The sequence below is a fragment of the Bidens hawaiensis genome, unplaced genomic scaffold (genome assembly GCF_021521415.1).
Source record: "Bidens hawaiensis isolate Kalapana, Puna unplaced genomic scaffold, B.hawaiensis_p1.1 tig00025182_1, whole genome shotgun sequence".
Taxonomy (NCBI): domain Eukaryota; kingdom Viridiplantae; phylum Streptophyta; class Magnoliopsida; order Asterales; family Asteraceae; genus Bidens; species Bidens hawaiensis.
In genome coordinates, this window is record NW_027494006.1 from 24,958 (window position 1) to 43,879 (window position 18,922).

The 18,922-nt window shown below is 34.4% G+C and overlaps 2 protein-coding genes across 2 annotated transcripts; both read right to left on the reverse strand.

Annotated features, from left to right (window-relative positions):
• Positions 1-11,809: 11,809 nt before the first annotated feature.
• On the reverse strand, positions 11,810-13,012 carry LOC143571010 (secoisolariciresinol dehydrogenase-like). Its single transcript, XM_077056525.1, has 2 exons — positions 12,863-13,012; positions 11,810-12,690 (listed from the first exon to the last, which is right to left on the reverse strand). The coding sequence occupies exons 1-2, from the start codon at positions 12,880-12,882 to the stop codon at positions 11,898-11,900; spliced, it is 813 nt and encodes a 270-aa protein (XP_076912640.1). The 5' UTR covers positions 12,883-13,012; the 3' UTR covers positions 11,810-11,897.
• A 4,100-nt stretch (positions 13,013-17,112) lies between these two features.
• Positions 17,113-17,696, reverse strand: LOC143571012 (small ribosomal subunit protein eS17-like). The gene has a single exon (XM_077056526.1). The coding sequence runs from the start codon at positions 17,568-17,570 to the stop codon at positions 17,145-17,147; it is 426 nt and encodes a 141-aa protein (XP_076912641.1). The 5' UTR covers positions 17,571-17,696; the 3' UTR covers positions 17,113-17,144.
• Positions 17,697-18,922: the final 1,226 nt, after the last annotated feature.

The following is an 18,922-nucleotide window of genomic DNA, read 5'->3' on the forward strand; positions in this document are numbered from 1 at the left end:
TTATCTACATTTCTATATAAGTTTCGTTCAAAACCATTCTAAACTAAATATAATATACTTTCAACATTTTTTTTTCATAACATGATATTGTTCTAAATTTCGAATATACCGTTTTCACGTTAATATTTCTATGTAAGCCTCGACATAACAAGTTCTCGCAATGCGTGACCATAACATAAGGTTTAATATCTTCTTTTTTTAGTTATCTTCATGACAACTTAAATTTTCATAAAGACAAACTTAATTAACTTTATTTTTTATCAGTATTCCTATCGAGACACGTGGGTTTACGTGTATCAACGTTTCCGTAGCACCGCGCGGAGATGTTTACTAGCATTGTATTATTTTATATTTGTTTTTTTGTTGTTAAAAAAGATTATAATCTTATTAGTATAAAAATATTACCCCCCCCCCTCTTTTTACCATTTGACTTCCCAATCAAATTCACCATAACACTCATAATGATCAGCTTATCACCGTATAAAGATAAGTTTAACATCAGTCGACTCGTATCATTCTTCCGATCAAAATCTATAAAAAAACGGTTTGGAACTCGGAAAAAACTTAGCAACGATAAGTTTTTTTAAAGGGGGTCCATTAAGACAAAAATAGTTAAGGTTAGACCATTGGTAGTGATTTCTAAAGGTGAGATGATTATCGACCAATACACAAAATGTGGAATTATTTATTTCCGACAAAATTACAAAAATTGTCCTTTATCTTTGCGCCAAATTCCAGTGGTTTTTCTTTGTCTTTAAAAGTAACATAATCTGTACTTTACGTTTCAAAATGTTACACCTTTGTCATTTGAAACTAACCCAGTTTGTTTTTCTTGTTAACTTTAGTCATGTGCAAGGCACATAAGGGTAATTTGATCATTTTACCTATTGGTTTAAAAAACATTTAAATGAAAGAATAATTAAAATTAATAAGATCAATTAATATCTCTCACTATCTTTATTTCTTTTTTTCTTCTTTCAAGTTTCACCCATTTTTGTTTCTATTTCTTCACATGTTACCACCAACCAACCTCCCACAACCACCTTCATCTCCGACGACCACCATTGTCTCCGGCAACCACGTATGTTCCGTTTGTGTGTGTGACTGGGGTTTGGCTGATCTAGGGTTTGTGTGAAGTGGCAACCATAGATGAGGAAGACAATGACAACCATAACTTCCCCTGCTTCTCAATCAGATCTAGGGTTTGTTTTGTTGATATATGACGATTCAAAACAAATTAATTATAAGATGAAGTTAGAGGGATTTAAGTACAATTGATCCATGACACCATCCGTGGTGATTTTGCAATTGAGGGATTTGATGCTAAAAACCTTGCAGAGTCGGCTCCAGGCGCCATCTGTGGTGAAGGATATAGTGTATGTCTAGTGGCGTGGTGGTGTTGGTGGTTGAGGTTGGTTGGTGGCAGGTGGTGGTGTGGTGGTCATGGGTGAGAGAGAGAGAGAGAGATGACACGTCAGCAGCATCCGGTGCCTCCGGCACTAGTGACGTAGGAGTTAGATCTAACGCCGGTGGAGGTGACGATGGAGATCCGGTAGACGGTACGGCGGTCGGAGGAAGAAGTGGGGGGGGGGGGAAGTGGCGGTGAGTGAGAGTGAGAGTAAGAGTCGTCGGAGGTACTGAGGTGTGGTGACGGTAATGACGAGGTTCCGGTGGGACGTGAAGATAGGGTTAGAGTGAGAAGAGTAATTATTAATTTTTACTATTATAATATTTTGTTTGTTAATCTTAATCGTTCTTTTTTTTAAATGTGTTTTAAACCAATAGGTAAAATGATTAATATACCCTCATGTGCTTTGTACATAACCAAAGTTAACGAGAAAAAAAAACTGGGTTAGTGTCAAAGAACAAATGATGTAATATTTTGAAACGTAAAGTACAAATTATGTTACTTTTAAATATAAAGGATAAACACTAAAATTTAATGCAAAAGATAATGGACATTTTTTGTAATTTTGTCTTTATTTCCAATTTACCCTAAAAAAAGAATAAATCAAGGTATTGAACACATGGCATTGAAACTCGAAAGTCTGATGAATTGAAAGCAACATGAACACATGGCATTGAAATCTGAGTAAAACAAGAAAATAGACGAAACTTGACCGATTCTTAAAAAAAATAATTGACAACTTGGTTTAGATAAAATACCATATATTGTTTTATTTTATATTTGTTTTTTTTTTTTAAAAAAGCTTATAATCTTATTGGTATAAAAATATTACCCCCTCTTTTTACCATTGGACTTCACGATCAAATTCATCATAACACTCATAATGATCAACTAATCACCGTATAAAGATAAGTTTTTACATTAGTCGACTCGTATCTTTCTTTTGATTAAAATCTGTAAAAAAAATCGGTTTGAAACTCGGAAAAAAACTTAAGGACGACAAGTTTTTTAACGATGGTCCATTGAGACAAAAATATTTGAAAGGTTGGACCGTTGGTAGTGATTTTTAAAGGTGAGATGATTATCAACCAATACACACATAATGTGGATTTTTTTATTTCCAATTTACCCTTAAAAAAAGAATAAATCAAGGTATCGAACACATGGTTGAAACTCGGAAGTATGTTGTAATATCGTTAAAATATCGGGTTTAAAATGTAAAGATTTCAAAGTCTAGGGATCAAAATTGTCAAATTTCAAACCTTAGGGTTAAAAATAAAAATTATGATTCCCTGACCCATCGCGATACGCGATGGATCAGAAGAGAGACCCATCGTGTATCGCGATGGGTTGTCTGACAACAAGGCACGTGGCGTGCCACGTGGCCACACGTGGCACCCCACCTAACGCGTGTCCCGACACGTGGCCACACGTGACCCGTCGTCCACTATGCGTCGACATGTGGCACACCGTATGTGGCAGACCTATATCTTGACTGGCGCGACCTACGTCGCGATACGCGACGGGTGATCAAGGAGGCCATTGCGTATCGCGATGCCCTCCCAGATTTGCCTATACATATCGGGCATGAGCCCATGCATTTCTCACACCAGACATCAGCTCTCATCTCTCTCTCTAGAATTTCCTCGAAAAGTGTGCCCTGATTCCTCGATTTTCGTGCCCGTTTTCTCGATTGTTCATACCACCTTCCACCAACATATCAACCAAAGCGTTTGTTATCTCTGACATTATAACGACTATCCTCGTAAAGCATGCCGACAAGCGGTGAAGTATTGGTGTTCATCGATTGGTGTGCCAAGGAAAAGAGTGACGAAAAGAAGTTGAACAAGAAGGTGAAACGGTGTTGAAGTGTTGCTCGAGTAATTAGGGTTTATAAGCCGAACAAAGGCAGGCATAATGCCCGAATAAAATAATAATAAAATATTATAAAGGATTAAACCTTAAGTCGAGGTTATACTCGATACCTCGATAAAATAAAAGAAAATATAACAAAGAAAGAATAAAAGATAGAATTATGAATATTTATAAATATGTATATATGTGTGTAAGTATATATATATATATATATATATATATATATATATATATATATATATTCTTTGTTATGAAAATATTATTTAAGTAATAATAACTATTCTTAAATAACAAAGAAAATAAAGTACGTTTCTTAGAGAAGAAGAAACGTAGGGTTTTATAAATAAACTAAAGGTTTATAATATTACTTTTTAACTAAAGGTTTTAAAGTAAAAGAGATTTTGAACTAAAGGTTCATCGAGGTAAAGTTTATAAAATAAGACTAAAGGTCTTAAGCCGGATTGTATATCCGACTAACAATTGGTTATACTCGTACTATAGGTGCGAGAGAGCAACGGGAAAGACCATCAGACGGTGTTTGAAGCCGATCCAAATTGAAAAAGGTGAATACGCCCCAACTTTATAAACTTGTTTTCAAAAGAGTCAAACGTGTTATATGAAAAACTTTACATGGGACTAAGTGTCTTTAAAACATTTATAAACAAAGGTATAAACACTGGCCTGGCTATCGTGTACGTTCGTCTGAATCCTTACATGTGTGATGGGCACATCACACCTGGTCACAATTACGCTCGCCTGCGGGAAGTATGACCTTGTGTATGCGTATAGAAACTCAACTAGTCGAACGCTGCGGTGTTTGCCGGGGGAACCGAGTGTAGAGACTTGAGTTTATGAATTGTGTTGTTTTAACTTGATTATTCCTAAGCCACATTGGGCCGAGACCTACGTAGTCTCGAGGGGTGATTAAGTGAAGAAAATATTTTTAGCGTCAGCATATTCACCAGCATTCGTTGCTGACGTATTTTCTTACATTTTGCAGGTGAACAAGGTTGGCGCTTAGGATTACGAAGTGCTCAAGATATCCGATGGCTCGGATCTTTTTATTTAAATTTAATATAATGATTAATGGTGGTTTTTGTAAAACAAGTAATCCTTAAACATCAAACGGGAAACTTTTAAATCCCGTCTTTTATATATGTAAATATTACATTTTAAATCCACAAGTTTTCAAGACTGCCACTATTAAAACGTATCTCTAATTTAATTACAAATGTGGTACCAACATATGTGTCATACACCTAGACCGAAGTTTGGAGTGTGACATATGTAGAAAGGAAAGCAACATTAATACATGGCATTGAAATATGAGTAAAACAAGAAAACGGAAAAAACTTGACCCATTTTATAAAAAAAAATTGACAACTTAGTTTAGATAAAATACCATATATTATTTTATTTTATATTTGTTTTTTGTTGTTAAAAAAGCTTATAATCTTATTAGTATAAAAATATTACCCCCTCTTTTTACCATTGGACTTCACAATCAAATTCATCGTAACACTCATAATGATCAACTTATCACCGTATAAAGATAAGTTTTTACATTAGTTGACTCGTATCTTTCTTCTGATTAAAATCTATAAAAAAATCGGTTTGAAACTCGGAAAAAAACTTAAGGACGACAAATTTTTTTAACGGTGATCCATTGAGACAAAAATATTTGAAAGGTTGCACCGTTGGTAGTGAATTTTAATGGTGAGATGATTATCGACCAATACACACGTAATGTGGAATTTTTTGTTTCTAATTTACCCTAAAAAAGAATAAATCAAGGTATTGAACACATGGTTGAAACTTGGAAGTCTTCAGAAAGGAAAGCAACATGAATACATGGCATTGAAATATGAGTAAAACAAGAAAATAGACAAAACTCGACTGATTCTAAAATAATTAATTGACGACTTAGTTTAGATAAATTACCATATATTATTTTATTTTATATTTGTTTTATGTTGTTAAAAAAGCTTATAATCTTATTAATATAAAAATATTACCCTCTCTTTTTACCATTGGACTTCCCCATCAAATTAATCGTAACACTCATAATGATCAACTTATCACCGTATAAAGATAAGTTTTACATCAGTCGACTCGTATCTTCCGATCAAACATTGTAAAAACTCGGTTTGAAACTCGAAAAAAACTTAACGATGGTAAGTTTTTTTAACGGAGATCCATTGAGACAAAAATAGTTGAAATGTTAGACCGTTGATAGTGATTTTTAAATATGAAATTATTATCAACAAATACATATAAAATGTAGAATTATTTATTTCGAATTACCCTAAAAAAAGAATAAATCAAGGCATTGAACACATGGCATTGAAACTTGGAAAGGAATGAAATATGAACAAATGGCATTGAAATCTTAGTAAAACAAGAGAATAGACAAAACTTGACCGATTCTAAAAAAAATAGTTGAAAACTAATTAGTCTAGATAAAATACCATATTTGTGTTATTTTATATTTGTTTTATGTTGTTAAAAAATATTATAATCATATTAGTTTAAAACTATTACCCCCTCTTTTAACCATTAGACTTCCTAATCAAATTCATCGTAACACTCATATTGATCAACTTATTATTGTATAAAGATAAGTTTTATATCAGTCGACTCATTCCTTTTTTGCAATCAAAATCTGTAAAAAAAACTCGGTTTGAAACTCGGAATTAATAACACCATTAAGTTTTTTTAATCGGGGGTTTATTGAGGCAAAAATAGTTGAAAAGTTGAACCGTTGGTATTGATTTTTAAATGTGATATTAGAATCCATCAATACACAAAAAATATTATAATCATATTAGTTTAAAAATATTACCCCCTCTTTTAACCATTAGACTTCCTAATCAAATTCATCGTAACACTCATATTGATCAACTTATTATTGTATAAAGATAAGTTTTATATCAGTCGACTCGTTCCTTTTTTGCAATCAAAATCTGTAAAAAAAATCGGTTTGAAACTCGGAATTAATAACACCATTAAGTTTTTTTTAATCGGGGGTTTATTGAGGCAAAAATAGTTGAAAAGTTGAACCGTTGGTATTGATTTTTAAATGTGATATTAGAATCCATCAATACACAAAATGTGGAATTATTTTTTTCCAATTTACCCTAAAAAGAATAAATCAAAGTATTCACACGTAAGCAACCAGCGGACTCGGGGAGGTGTTAATACCACCACCATAGTATATTATCTAATTAGTATATTCAAGAACTTTGGTGTCACAATGTAGTGTTAGTATGTTTTAGTATATTTGATAATAGTAGAGTTCACGTTAAATAAGCATTTGGCTGGATGGTGGTTGTCTTAGCTTTAGAAGATGGAGCCTGTTTGTTGCCCTGGTTCGATTCTCTACTGTCAATTGCTTGCAGATGTTAGGTATTTTTTTTAATTTTTATTGCATGTGTTATTAATTTTCTTTCATAGTGGTTGATGATATGGCTTTGATTTCCAACTTCTAGGCCGTTATATTTGCGATGAATGCGTAGTTTTGGTGTAGTTGTCATCATTGAGGCCGCAAGTTAGAGCCTTTTATTGAATTGGGTCGAAGACATTTTATGGTTATTAATTTGGGAAACGAAATTGTTTTAGTCCCGGTATCCTAAAGAACGTGTCAAAAATCGACCGAATTCACATAGACTCACCACATTTTCTTTTAGTTTCAGTATCGTACCGAAAACTGATCGAAAGAATATTTTTGTTAGTTTTGGTATCGTAACGAACGTGACGGAAACCGAACACATTTGTGTAGAATGACCACCTCAACGTCCGAGATCGACAAAAGCTGAGTGTTACCAACCGAAGCACCCAATTGGTCTACCTTGATTTTTATAAATTTTTTGTTCTATTTTTTGTTTTAGTTCTGGTACAATAAGGTATGTTTGAGTTTTACCACCATCCAGGTTTTACCGACATGTTGCGCCGTCACTAGTTTAATATGTTTAAATATGTTCCTTTCTCGCTATGCTACTTTTAATTTATTAAATTCTAGCTTTTGAACCCGTAAATTACATGAGATATGTCAATTGATAAAAATAAAATAAGGTCCGTTATTTCAATTTTGATTCTCAAAACACTTATAAATTAATTTAATGTAGATTTAATGGAATAAAACTAGCACGGTTAACGAAAAGTATTAAAATAACATGATTTTAATAGAAACGTCATGTGTTCATTTGCAAAAAATTTGAAAAATGTAATAAAGTTGCGTAGTTGGTCAAATATCAGGTATAAAAATGACACTTAATTCAATAATGAATAAGTATCCACACTATGTTATAACCCATTTGACAAAAGTGTTTTGGCAAATGACTCATGGATAACTAGAATTAATGAGATGAGAGATTAGAAATTAGGTGAAATATAGGTTTTACACCTAATCTTCAATATTTTCTCTTATTAGTATAATAAGATAGTAAGATTAGACCACATCAAATTTGTTGGATTATATTTTGACGGATTTTACCACAAGCAAATGAATCGTAGAATTAGAATGCGTATATTACCACATATGAACTCTCTTACATGCTATTTACACCATTAACTCATGAATCACGTATACTCACTTCGTCCCTCTTTAAAAAAATACACAAAGTTCAAGGTAGATTTAATAATTACTCTTTTTGTTTGCCAAATGACTATAATGCCCTTGAAAATTGGGTCCATCAATATTGTTTATTAATGCTAGTTGTGTGTGTTTAAGGCTAAACTTGAAAATTAACTAATAAATTTTGAAAGTGAACATTTGTCATGAGACAAATAAGAAATAAAATATAGACACTTTTAATTTAGTTCTTAATGAATTGCAACTGAAGATAACCCATGAAGCACATATTAAGATCTTAGCATCTATAGGTGTGAGGAAATTTGTTGATCCATTTCTCGTTTGGATAGTATCATAGTAGATTGAGAAAGTCTATTAGATGAAAGACTTTGCCACATGATTGATTACTAAGGATTGTTGTATACATTCATAGCCCATTTAATATTCTAAAGTTGCTTTCATTGTTTAATATATAACTAACCGAGTTGAACCTACTTAACCATCTCTCTCATCTAACTCGTCATCTAAAGTGGCAACGAATGGGGCGGGCGGGCATTGCTTTGGAGTTAGTATAAGGGGGTGTTTAGGTAAGCTTTTGAAAAATGCTTATAAACCACTACTACTTAAAACTAGCATTATACCCGCGCAATGCTTCGGCAACGATAATGACGATTCTTAGTAGTTACAAGACATGTAATGATTAGATCATAAGGATGACAAATAGCAAACCATATTAACAAAGTCCGTGATACTCGAACGCGTTTTGACCCATCAAAGTCTTTGATCTTTGACCCAAAACAACAAAAAATATTTTTAAAAAATGATCGAAACTCACCAAAATTTATACTTCTTCTAAAGTGACACAAAATCATATTGTTTTATATCATGCACATCTGTATTTGGTAAATCTTACATTGGAACGTCAACAAAAATAAACACATCGTGATTGTAAGGTTGAAATTTATTAAAATTTAATTCAAATATATAAAAGAAAAAAGAAAATATAGATGAATATATGGATAAACTTAAGAGGGTGGAAGGGTAGTTATAATTTAAACTTACAAAGTTAAATATAATTGAAGGATTAAATTGATAATAATATTTTAGGTTTATAAGTGCATATTTGAGTTGTACTCTTATGCTTAATTGACTTGTACATTATCACAAACACCTCAAAATAAAATAAAATAAAACTTACATTGAAACATCGACAAAAATAAGCACGTTGCAATGGTAAAGTCGGGTTATTTTAAAACATAATATATTAAAAGATATAGAAGAAATAAAAATTTTAAATGAATATGTCAAATAAATGAGTAAAGTTAAGGGGTTTATTTGTACTACTTCAAAAATTAACAAAGTTTTGTTGAAGTTAAAGGATCATAATTGTAACTATTTTCTAAACTAATATTCTTAACCGTTCAAGATGTCTAAAATACTATATTACCCTTATATTTTCAAATTTTTATGCATTAAAGAAAGTAATTTATGCAATAGTGCTTGTACCTCTTAAATTTTAAGAGGTTCTTGTCATTTGCTTTATATATAGTATAGATAAGCACAAAAGTACAAAACTTGATTTAAAAAACAAGGGTAAAGTTAAAACACAAAGGACAACAAAAATGAGAAGGGTGAGAAGGAATACAGTCCATTGATCTTAGATTTGAATGACTGAGATTAATTTAATAAATAAAAATTGATGAAAAGTGCATGAAGGTAATAACACACCTTTGTTGACTTTTTCTCTCCACATGCAAAACATATGTCAATTCCCCCATCATTTTAAAATGTCCATAACTTTTTCATACGACACTATTTTTTTTTAAAAATTCACCATGATAATAAGCGTTTTTTTATTTTTAATATGAGTATCATATTGTTATATAAAATTAAAAAAAAAATTAATGGGTTTTTTTAATTGTGTTTTTTTTTGTTCATTGTGTAATATGTTGTTTCCATTGTGTCTTACGTTTTAGGTCATTGTGTTATACGTATTCACCATTGTGTTTTACGTTTCAAGTTATTGTGTAACATGTATTAATCATTGTGTTTTATGTATTAGATAATTTGTGTTGTTTTATCATTATTTTTACATATTATTATTACACAACAGTGTTATTAGTATTTAAAAAAACATGATGATGAGTTGAAAGACACAATGACGAAAAAACACAATGACGAAAAAAGACACAATGATGTGCGAAAAGACACAATGATAAGCGAAAATACACAATGACGGAAAAAGACACAATGATACGCGAAAAGACACAATGGTGTGCGAAATGACACAATGGCGAAAAAAGACACCATGATAAGCGAAAGACACAATGATAAGCGAAAATACACAATGGTGTGCGAAAAGACACAATGACGAAAAAAGACACAATGATAAGCGAAAAGACACAATGGTGTGCGAAAAGACACAATGATAAGCGAAAAGACACAATGGTGTGCGAAAATACACAATTACGTAATTTTTGTTTTATATTTTATATAACAAAAATCATACTCATATTAAAAATAAATAAAAAACGCTTCTTATTATGATGATTTTATTTTTTTAAAAAAATATCATACGAAAAAGTTATGAACGTTCTAAAATGATGGGGGTATTAACATGTGCCTTGCATGTGAAGAGAGAAAATATGTACAATTACCTCTATACCGTTTTCCTTTTGATCCCACTTGATACATGTCAATTATTTATAGCTTCTCACACTTTTCATTTTTGTTACTCTTTATAGAATAACTTCCCTAAAAAACAAAAGGCAAATCCATATGCAATTCATAACAAATATAGTAAGCAAATCCAATTTATCTTTCAAAACTAACCTAACAATTCTGCATGTTTTGTCGGCCTGAAGTTGTTTCTTTATAATAATTTATTTGTTCCTGTTACGCTTTGTGATGTATCTATGCTAGTAGCAAACTAGGCCTCTAAGACCATATGTTATGGGGTGCCTTTAAGGGTTTTTTTTGGATGATTTGGGCGTGGAACACCAAGGTGGGGCACCAACGGATGACGGGTGGCAAGGGTTCGGCCAACACAACGGTCGCCGAGGTTCATTTAATTTTGATGGGTCCCTCTCCAATGTTCATATAACAGCTACTTTTTAAAAAAAAACTAATTATTTTATTTATAAATACCAATCCATTTTATCAATTTTTACTCAAATAAATACCAAATTTCATTCAAATAAACCATCAAATTTCACTACAAAAATCTCTCAATTTTCTATCATGGATTCTTTCTTAAACTTCACAAGCTCGAGCTCAAACCCGAACCCAAACCCGAACACGAGTTCGAGCTCAAACCCGAACCAAAACCCAAACACGAACCCAAACCCGTGGAATCTGGCTCAAATGTGGTGGGCTAGTGTGCTCGCAAACAATAATGATCCTACCAATCCTTTCTATGCCAACCGGAATCTACCCGTAATGCCTCCAACTGTTGGTTTAATAAAGGGGCTTCGAAGCACCCTCACCATAGAGGAGCATCTTTGGGGTGAGGCTTTGAAGCCCCCAGTGCCCGCGTGGCGCTGACATGACACTGGGGAGGGGCTTCGAAGCCCCTCACCATAAAGGATGATCTAATAATTTTTTTAAATTCGTATATGGTTGGAGTCTCATATATTTTTTAAAGTAGTTTCTTTATCCTATAGAATAGATATGGTGTGTTTACAACCCACACCCTCCCAGGCCTTACCTATAGCTCATTTACGAGTAGGGATGGTAACGAGCCGGGTTCAAGCCGGGTATTGGTAATCCCATGTCCATACCCATTTGTAAAACCGTGTCTCATACCTGCCCCATTACCCGTCGGGTTTCGGGCAACCCGCGGGTATCAGGTATACCCGTTGGGACTTTCAAGTACATTTTTTTAATCGTTATATTTATTTTATACCTTTTATAATTTTATTTATACAAAAATTATTACAAATTTAAATATAATGCATTCGGTAATAACATTCGAGTACATTTATTCTCTGTATCTTATTGAATATGTATACCCTTACGTGTACGTTTATGCTTAAATATCTCAGTTCAAGGATTACCCGGGTATTGGAACATGTTGAATAATGGACTAGTAACACCAAATCCACCATCAATAAACAAGTTTTGCCCGCTAATGTACTTAGCCTCATCGCTCGCCAAGAAAAGGGCCGCTTTGGTAATATCATCAGTCTCATGTGTCACACCTTTGAGGTTTGCGTGTAAACTTGCCATGTTCTCTAGAGTTTCCTTATTAATCCCAAGAAAACTTGTGGCCAATTGTGTGGCTATTGCATAAGGTGACAAACAATTGACTCGAATGCCAAATTGTCCAAGCTCTGCTGCTAAATTCTTAGTCAAACCTGTTACAGCATGCTTTGCACAAGTGTAAGCATGTGTGCTTAGACCACCAATATTTGAAGCAACACTAGCCGTTGATATTATTGAGCCAGCTCGTGCCGGAACCATAACCCTAGCAGCATGTTTCATGCCAAGAAACACGCCTGTGACATTAACACTAAGCACACGTTCAAAATCTGCTTTTTCGTTGTCGATAACGCGTGCCTTGTGAGGATCCAATATCACTGCATTATTGAACATGATGTCGAGTTTTCCAAATTTGTCAATTGCGGTATCTACAGCGTGTTTAACATCTTCTTCGTTGGTTACATCGCAATGGACAAATATGGAGTTTGATAAACCTATAGCTTCACAAACGGCCTGTCCGAGTTGGTCTTGAATGTCTGCTATGACAATTTTTGCACCATGTTCCGCAAAGAGTTTTGCGGAACACTCCCCAATACCACTTGCTGCTCCGGTTATCAGTGCTACCTTTCCCTCTAGTCTACATTAGTTGTACCAAAAAAGAACTACATTATCATAAAATTCAGATATTCATACAAACATTAATTACGCTAGAAAAGCATGATTTTTTAATTTCCAAATCATAATTTTATATTAAACGATAGATTGATACTAATAATTAAATGCGAAAATTTAAAAAGATATATTATAACCTTCTTGAAGTTGATGCCATTAGCTTCAAACACGTAGAAAAGATTGATTGTTTGATTGGATCGACTCGAAATGGAAATAAAATAAGAGACTAAGGGAGCTATTAATAGATACTAGAAGTGGACCCGACTTTAGATTTATGTGGTGTAATTCCCATTTCACCATCATAGGGCTTACGAAGAGTCAGCACCACGTGGGAGGTGAGATTCAGTGCATATAAAAGTTTCTAAATTGGAGGGCGATCAATATTTTCGAACGAAAACGAATAAATCCGCATGTCGCACGTCCTCCGTCACTAGAGTCGTTGAATGCGGCGAATTCTTTATGCCAAAGCTATCGCCCAAATTAAGAAAGCAAGTCCCGAGATTCTCATGGATCCAGCAATAACAAATATTGGGTTCACAATTACCTGATTAACAACCAATGTTTGATTAAAAATCAATATCCTATTCAGAACCAATACCCGAGTAAAAGAAGTATAATAATAAATTTAATAATATGACTTATGATGTAATTATATTATCAACAAAAAAAAAGTCATTGCTATTTAATAGGAGATAGATTCGGGAACTCAAAATCTAGACCTCATTAATATTTAGTAGGAAAGAAAGACGAAAACACCAACTGTAAGGTTACCTAAAAAGCTGAAGATTTTAAAAATACAGGAAAACATGAAGATAAGTATTTCTTTTACGAAGTTAGAGAAAGTAAAGTTGAATGACATGTGACGTATCACTGGCGTGGCACCGAGTAAAGAAAGATATGGAGTTCACCACCGCACCATGCATGTAGCATAATATATACAAATCTTCTCCTGGTGGTTATCAATGGTTCAAATATCAAATCTTTCAACATCCACTGCCAGATATTTGTCTAAAGGGGGGTCACAACATGGTTTGCACAATAATAATAAGCATGTGATCGAGGTTGCACCAACATTTATTAACCAATATATTTAATAATAAAGATGCTAACTTGTCAAAATTATTGAGCCAAGTGATTTAGAATGTCTACCGTTCGAAAAAAAAAGTGATTTAGAATGTCTGATTTAAAATGTATATGCATTAAGCTGAAATAACAAATTAAATTTCTCTACACTGAGTCCCAGGATGAAGGATGACTGTTAGGTTGTTTCGCATCTGTGATATAATGCAACGGGTATTTCGGTTATGTCTTTGGGAGTTTGTTATCGAATTTCTCCTTTTGGTCTATTATTTTGGCTTGGTTTTGTGTGTTTATTTTCCGTATTTGTCTTGCTTTTAGTTTGTTTTATGTTTGAAGGTCGTTTTCATGGATTAGTTGTGTCTAGTTTCTTACTTGATCGGTTTTTTAATATAAGTATAGCCATTTAGATAAAAAAAATGGCAATAAATGTTCAGCGCTCTAAGTGTCACTCTTTAAAAATTGTCAACTCTATTCACCGTATTTTTTACAGACTCGCCTTCAAGGCTAACAAAAACGCGTGGCTGTTATCAGTGACTCAGTGTGGCCTCGCCAAGGGCGAAGTATAGTTAGGGCCCGGGGTGGCCCCGGCCCCCCTTTTTTTGCGCAGTAGTTTAAATTTGCCCGTTTTCGCCTGAAATTTTCATACGTAGTGTAAATTTAGCCGTTTTCGATCGAAAATTGAGCCCGGCCCCCCCTCGTTTGTGATTTTTTTAATACATTTTGAGCCCCCCTCCCCCCGATATCTTCGTCCAAGCTTCGCCACTAGGCCTTGCCATGGCATAAGGTGACAAACAAGTAATAAAGGGACTCAAATATTAAACCGTCCAAGTTTCACTGTTTGAGTTTTGTTAAGACTGGCACATCATGACTTTGTTCTATAACAAACATGTGACGTAACCGACGTTGCACGAGCAATATTTTAAAAAAATGCTAGGTCTCAAACAATATTTAAATAAATTTACTATTTTGTCAACTAAAAATTATTAATTACTAAAATAAATAGATCTTAGTACCATCCAAACGTGTAGCAAATTGATGAGCTTTCTTTCTCATGATTCTACTTTCGAATGATAACAGACGAGAGATTTGTTACATGTTTACCTCCATGTTTTTATAACTATTCAATTTGAATAGTAGCCTACCAATTTTTTTAATCAAACGATTCTTGTTACGGACCAAAATTACCACCTTTTATTGACGCAATCGGAATCCATACAACCCGATCCACCCATTTTGCAGGATATAAATTTTATGCTATGTAAAATACAAGAGTGAACCCAATACATAATGACTAAAAGTTTTGTTGCCTTAAGCCAACTGTAGCGATATCCCCATGGGACGCCACCACCAGCCTCATAGGCACCATCCCAGCTCCAACACCATTACACGATTGCCAGGCAAAAGAACAAGTGGCGTCATGGAGTTCCATGCCCTTTTTTACGAAACCCTCAACGGGTGTTTCTCCAAAAGAACAATTGCACATTGCCCATTCCAATAATTAAAAAATCTCACTGAACCAAGTTTAAACCACTACGTCTAAGTTAGGAAAGACCTATTTAAAGCTTCATTTCCACTGTGACACTTTGACAATACATTTTAACTTAAACGACCACATTCATGGTTTGTAAAAATCACGCACGTGTTTCAATTAATTGTTAGCCCTAGGGGTGAGTAAGATAAGGGTCGGACCCTTGAAACCTGGTTACCCGAATCTTAATACCCTTAATTAGACTCGAATAAATAATATGGGAAGGTTAAAGGGTATCTAAATTTCACCTTAAAAGGTAAAAGGGTTTGAAGGGTCCGACCCTTTTTCAAACCCTTGACCCGTTTACTAAATAGATATACATCAAATTTTGCGATTAATCTGAAATTTATGAGTTTGTATTTCATATATGATTCATCAGAAACTTCCCAACTACTAAAAAAAATAAAATTAAAGGGTCACACTACTGAATGGAAACATATATATAGAAATCACTGAATTGTTCTCTACATGTAATTTGTGAATGTGAATATTGTTTGCATCAATTCAATTGGTTGATAAACTTTCGAAGTTAGACTTTACTATGTTATTAAATGAAAGTATAATTGTTCTATGATTCATATATTAAAGTCGTATATGAGATATGCAACTAATAAATGCAAAAATTGAGATGCGATTAATGTCTTAAAGGGTAAAGGGTTGAACCCTTGAAACCCTTATTTATACCCGACCCTTTTATTGTTTAGAGGGTAGGGTCTAGGGTCCACGTTTCTTCCTAAAAGGGTAAAGAGTCCGGGTAAGGTATTAGGTAAAAAGGTCGGGTCTTACCCTTTGAATAGTCCTAGCTAGCCCCTACCCAACCGACTAGTTGACGGTTAATCACTATTTGGTCAAAATCAATCAAAATATCTGGAAAAATTAAATATGAAATTCAACCGAAATAATCCAAATGCCCCTATCCAACTATCAATAGCCCAACCTACCCCCACCATCCAACTATCATTGAGTGATTTTTACAACACTCCATCTACACTTTCTACAAACCATACATGATACACCATTGAGTCTGAAAACTCGTTCAGGTAATGACCAACACATAACAGGCATATCCAAACTCCGGGTGCTTGATTCCTTATTTTACATCCTTACAACTTTTTGTCATAAGTTAATGACTCAGAATATAATGACCCGAGTCTCATTTAACGAGGGGAGGGGAAAGAAAAGAGAGGAAAATATAAAAAAATCACGTTCCAAAGATTTTTTAAGAAAGGGAGGGGAGGGGAAATGAAGGACAATGCTAGATAATTTATACATATTATCATCCTCCCAAATTAAAGAGATTAGGAGAGAAAATATTTATGTCTAATTATAACTTTTATCAATTCCTAAATTACCCTTATATCTAACTCCAAATAATAGTTTACTTAAAGGGTATAATAGAAAAATGTATCTTTTTTTTTCTTTTCTTCTTAACTCGAGAGCACCTAAAATATTTAATTTCCCTTCTTTTCTTTCCCTTTTCATTAAACTCGGGAACTCAAAATAAAATAACACATTTTCCTTCCCCTAGCTTTCTTTTCTGTCATAATTCCCCTTCCCTTCTTTAAATGAGACTCGGGAACACAGCATACTAACTTATCCTCACACTATAAACAATCTCACAAACATATTAACTTTTCAAATAGTTCATAAGCCGATATAATAACCAATCCCGACAACCCCCTAAACACTAAACATCATACAAGCAAAATTCGCAATCCAAAATTATCAAAAACTTGATTCAAACTTCAAAATAGCAATTAGACATAAATTCTTAATCAAATTCGTCTCTCAAAACAATAACTCATATAAAATCAATACCTCCTGCCACCACCACCGCGGCCGCCACCACCATACCCTCTGGAAACCGCCGCGGCCACCACCGTCGCCTCCTCCTTAAGCACGACACCAGGCAAATCACTCATCCCAAGACTAGCAAGCAACTCAATAGTCTCCTTATCAACCTTAATAGCAGACTCATCCGGTACAAAATCCATCCTTCGTTCTCTCTCTTCTTCCTGAAGCTTCAACGAGATGCCTCTCACGGGTCCTTTCTGAATACGCTTCATTAAGTGCGTCGAGAACCCGACGATCTTGTTACGTAACCGTTTGGATGGAATGATGGCCACTTTTTCTATAATCTTCTTGTTGGTGTGGAAATCCAGTGTCATTTTCGAGTAGTAGCGTTCGATTACTTGACGTGATGATTTCTTCACGGTCTTCGTACGGACACGGCCCATGTTTCCGGCGGCGGCGGTGAGGTTGTTTCCGGTGAACGAAGGATTAGGGTTTGTAGGTGGAGGTTAATGGTTTATAAATTTGGGATATTGGGCTTATTTTGGAATAAAGTTGGGCTTGGTTTAGGTATCTAACCTTGAGGTGCAAAAAAAACCTGAACCCGGAACCGGATCCGAAAAAATACCCGAAACCGGTTTTCTTTATACCCGGGTATTCTATACCCGAAACCGGAACCGACCCTACCCGTAGGGTATGGATAGGGTATGCATTTTGAGGTCAATACCCATACCCGGAACCGTACCCGATTTATACCCGTAAATACCCGGACCTGGTCATACCCTAACCCGATACCCGGTAATACCCGATACCCGATACCAATTTTCTAATACCCGAAATAATACATGAGTTTTTATAGTATAATTTTATATTTACTTCACAACTTTTATGTTTAAGTTTTTGTAAAATGTATATTATTAAGTAAATAATTTGTAATTAAGTTGATTTATGGTTTTTATAATATAGTTTAATTCATTACAAAGCAAATTTAAATTTTAAACAAATTAAAAATCTATAAAAAAATTACAACTTCACAACCGGGTATTAATACCCGGTCGTACCCGGTTCCAATACCCGAACCCGATCATACATGTCACACCCCCATCTTAAGCCTAGGAGTATGATCAATAGTTGGTACCACAAGTGTAAATAAATCAGAGTTACGTTAATTTAGCGGAAGTCTTATAAAACTTGTGGGTTTAATTTGTAAATATTTACATTCATCAAAAGTTGGGATTTTAAAAGATTCCCAAACTTAAGTACAAAAGATTACTTGTTTATGTTTTACAAACCACCATATTAAACTTTATACAAAAGAAATCCGAGCCATCGCTGCTATTTAGAGAGAGAGACAACAGCTGAGTTTGGATGTGTAAAATGAACACCCTATGGCTGCTATTTATAGACGAAAATTTGGCTCCCATCGCGCTACGCGATGGGTGCCTCAGCAGACCTATCGCGTATCGCGATATAGGTCTGCTGACTCACAGCGTAGACCTGCCACGCGTCGACACGTGGCAGGCACCGCTCCACGTGGCAACACGCGGCAGTAGTGTTGCCACGTGGTGACACGTGGCTAGAAAATGATGCCACCGTGTGCCACGTGGTACACGTGTCACATTGTGTCAGGTACCCCATCGTGATACGCGATGGGTCTCTCTTCTGACTCATCGCGTAGCGCGATGGGTCAGGAAATCAGAATTTTCAATTTAAACCCTCAACTTTGGAATTTTGGCAAATTTTGTCCCTAGACTTTGGAAAGTTGATACTTTGAACTCGAAATTTTCATGTTGTTACA

Bases quoted from the DNA above. Each gene is read 5' to 3' on its own strand.
- LOC143571010 (XM_077056525.1), bottom strand. From the start codon at position 12,882: ATGGCATCAACTTCAAGAAG. The intron at 12,691-12,862 runs GTTATAATATAT...CAACTAATGTAG, and splicing joins ATGGCATCAACTTCAAGAAG to ACTAGAGGGAAAGGTAGCAC.
- LOC143571012 (XM_077056526.1), bottom strand. From the start codon at position 17,570: ATGGGCCGTGTCCGTACGAAGACCGTGAAGAAATCATCACGTCAAGTA.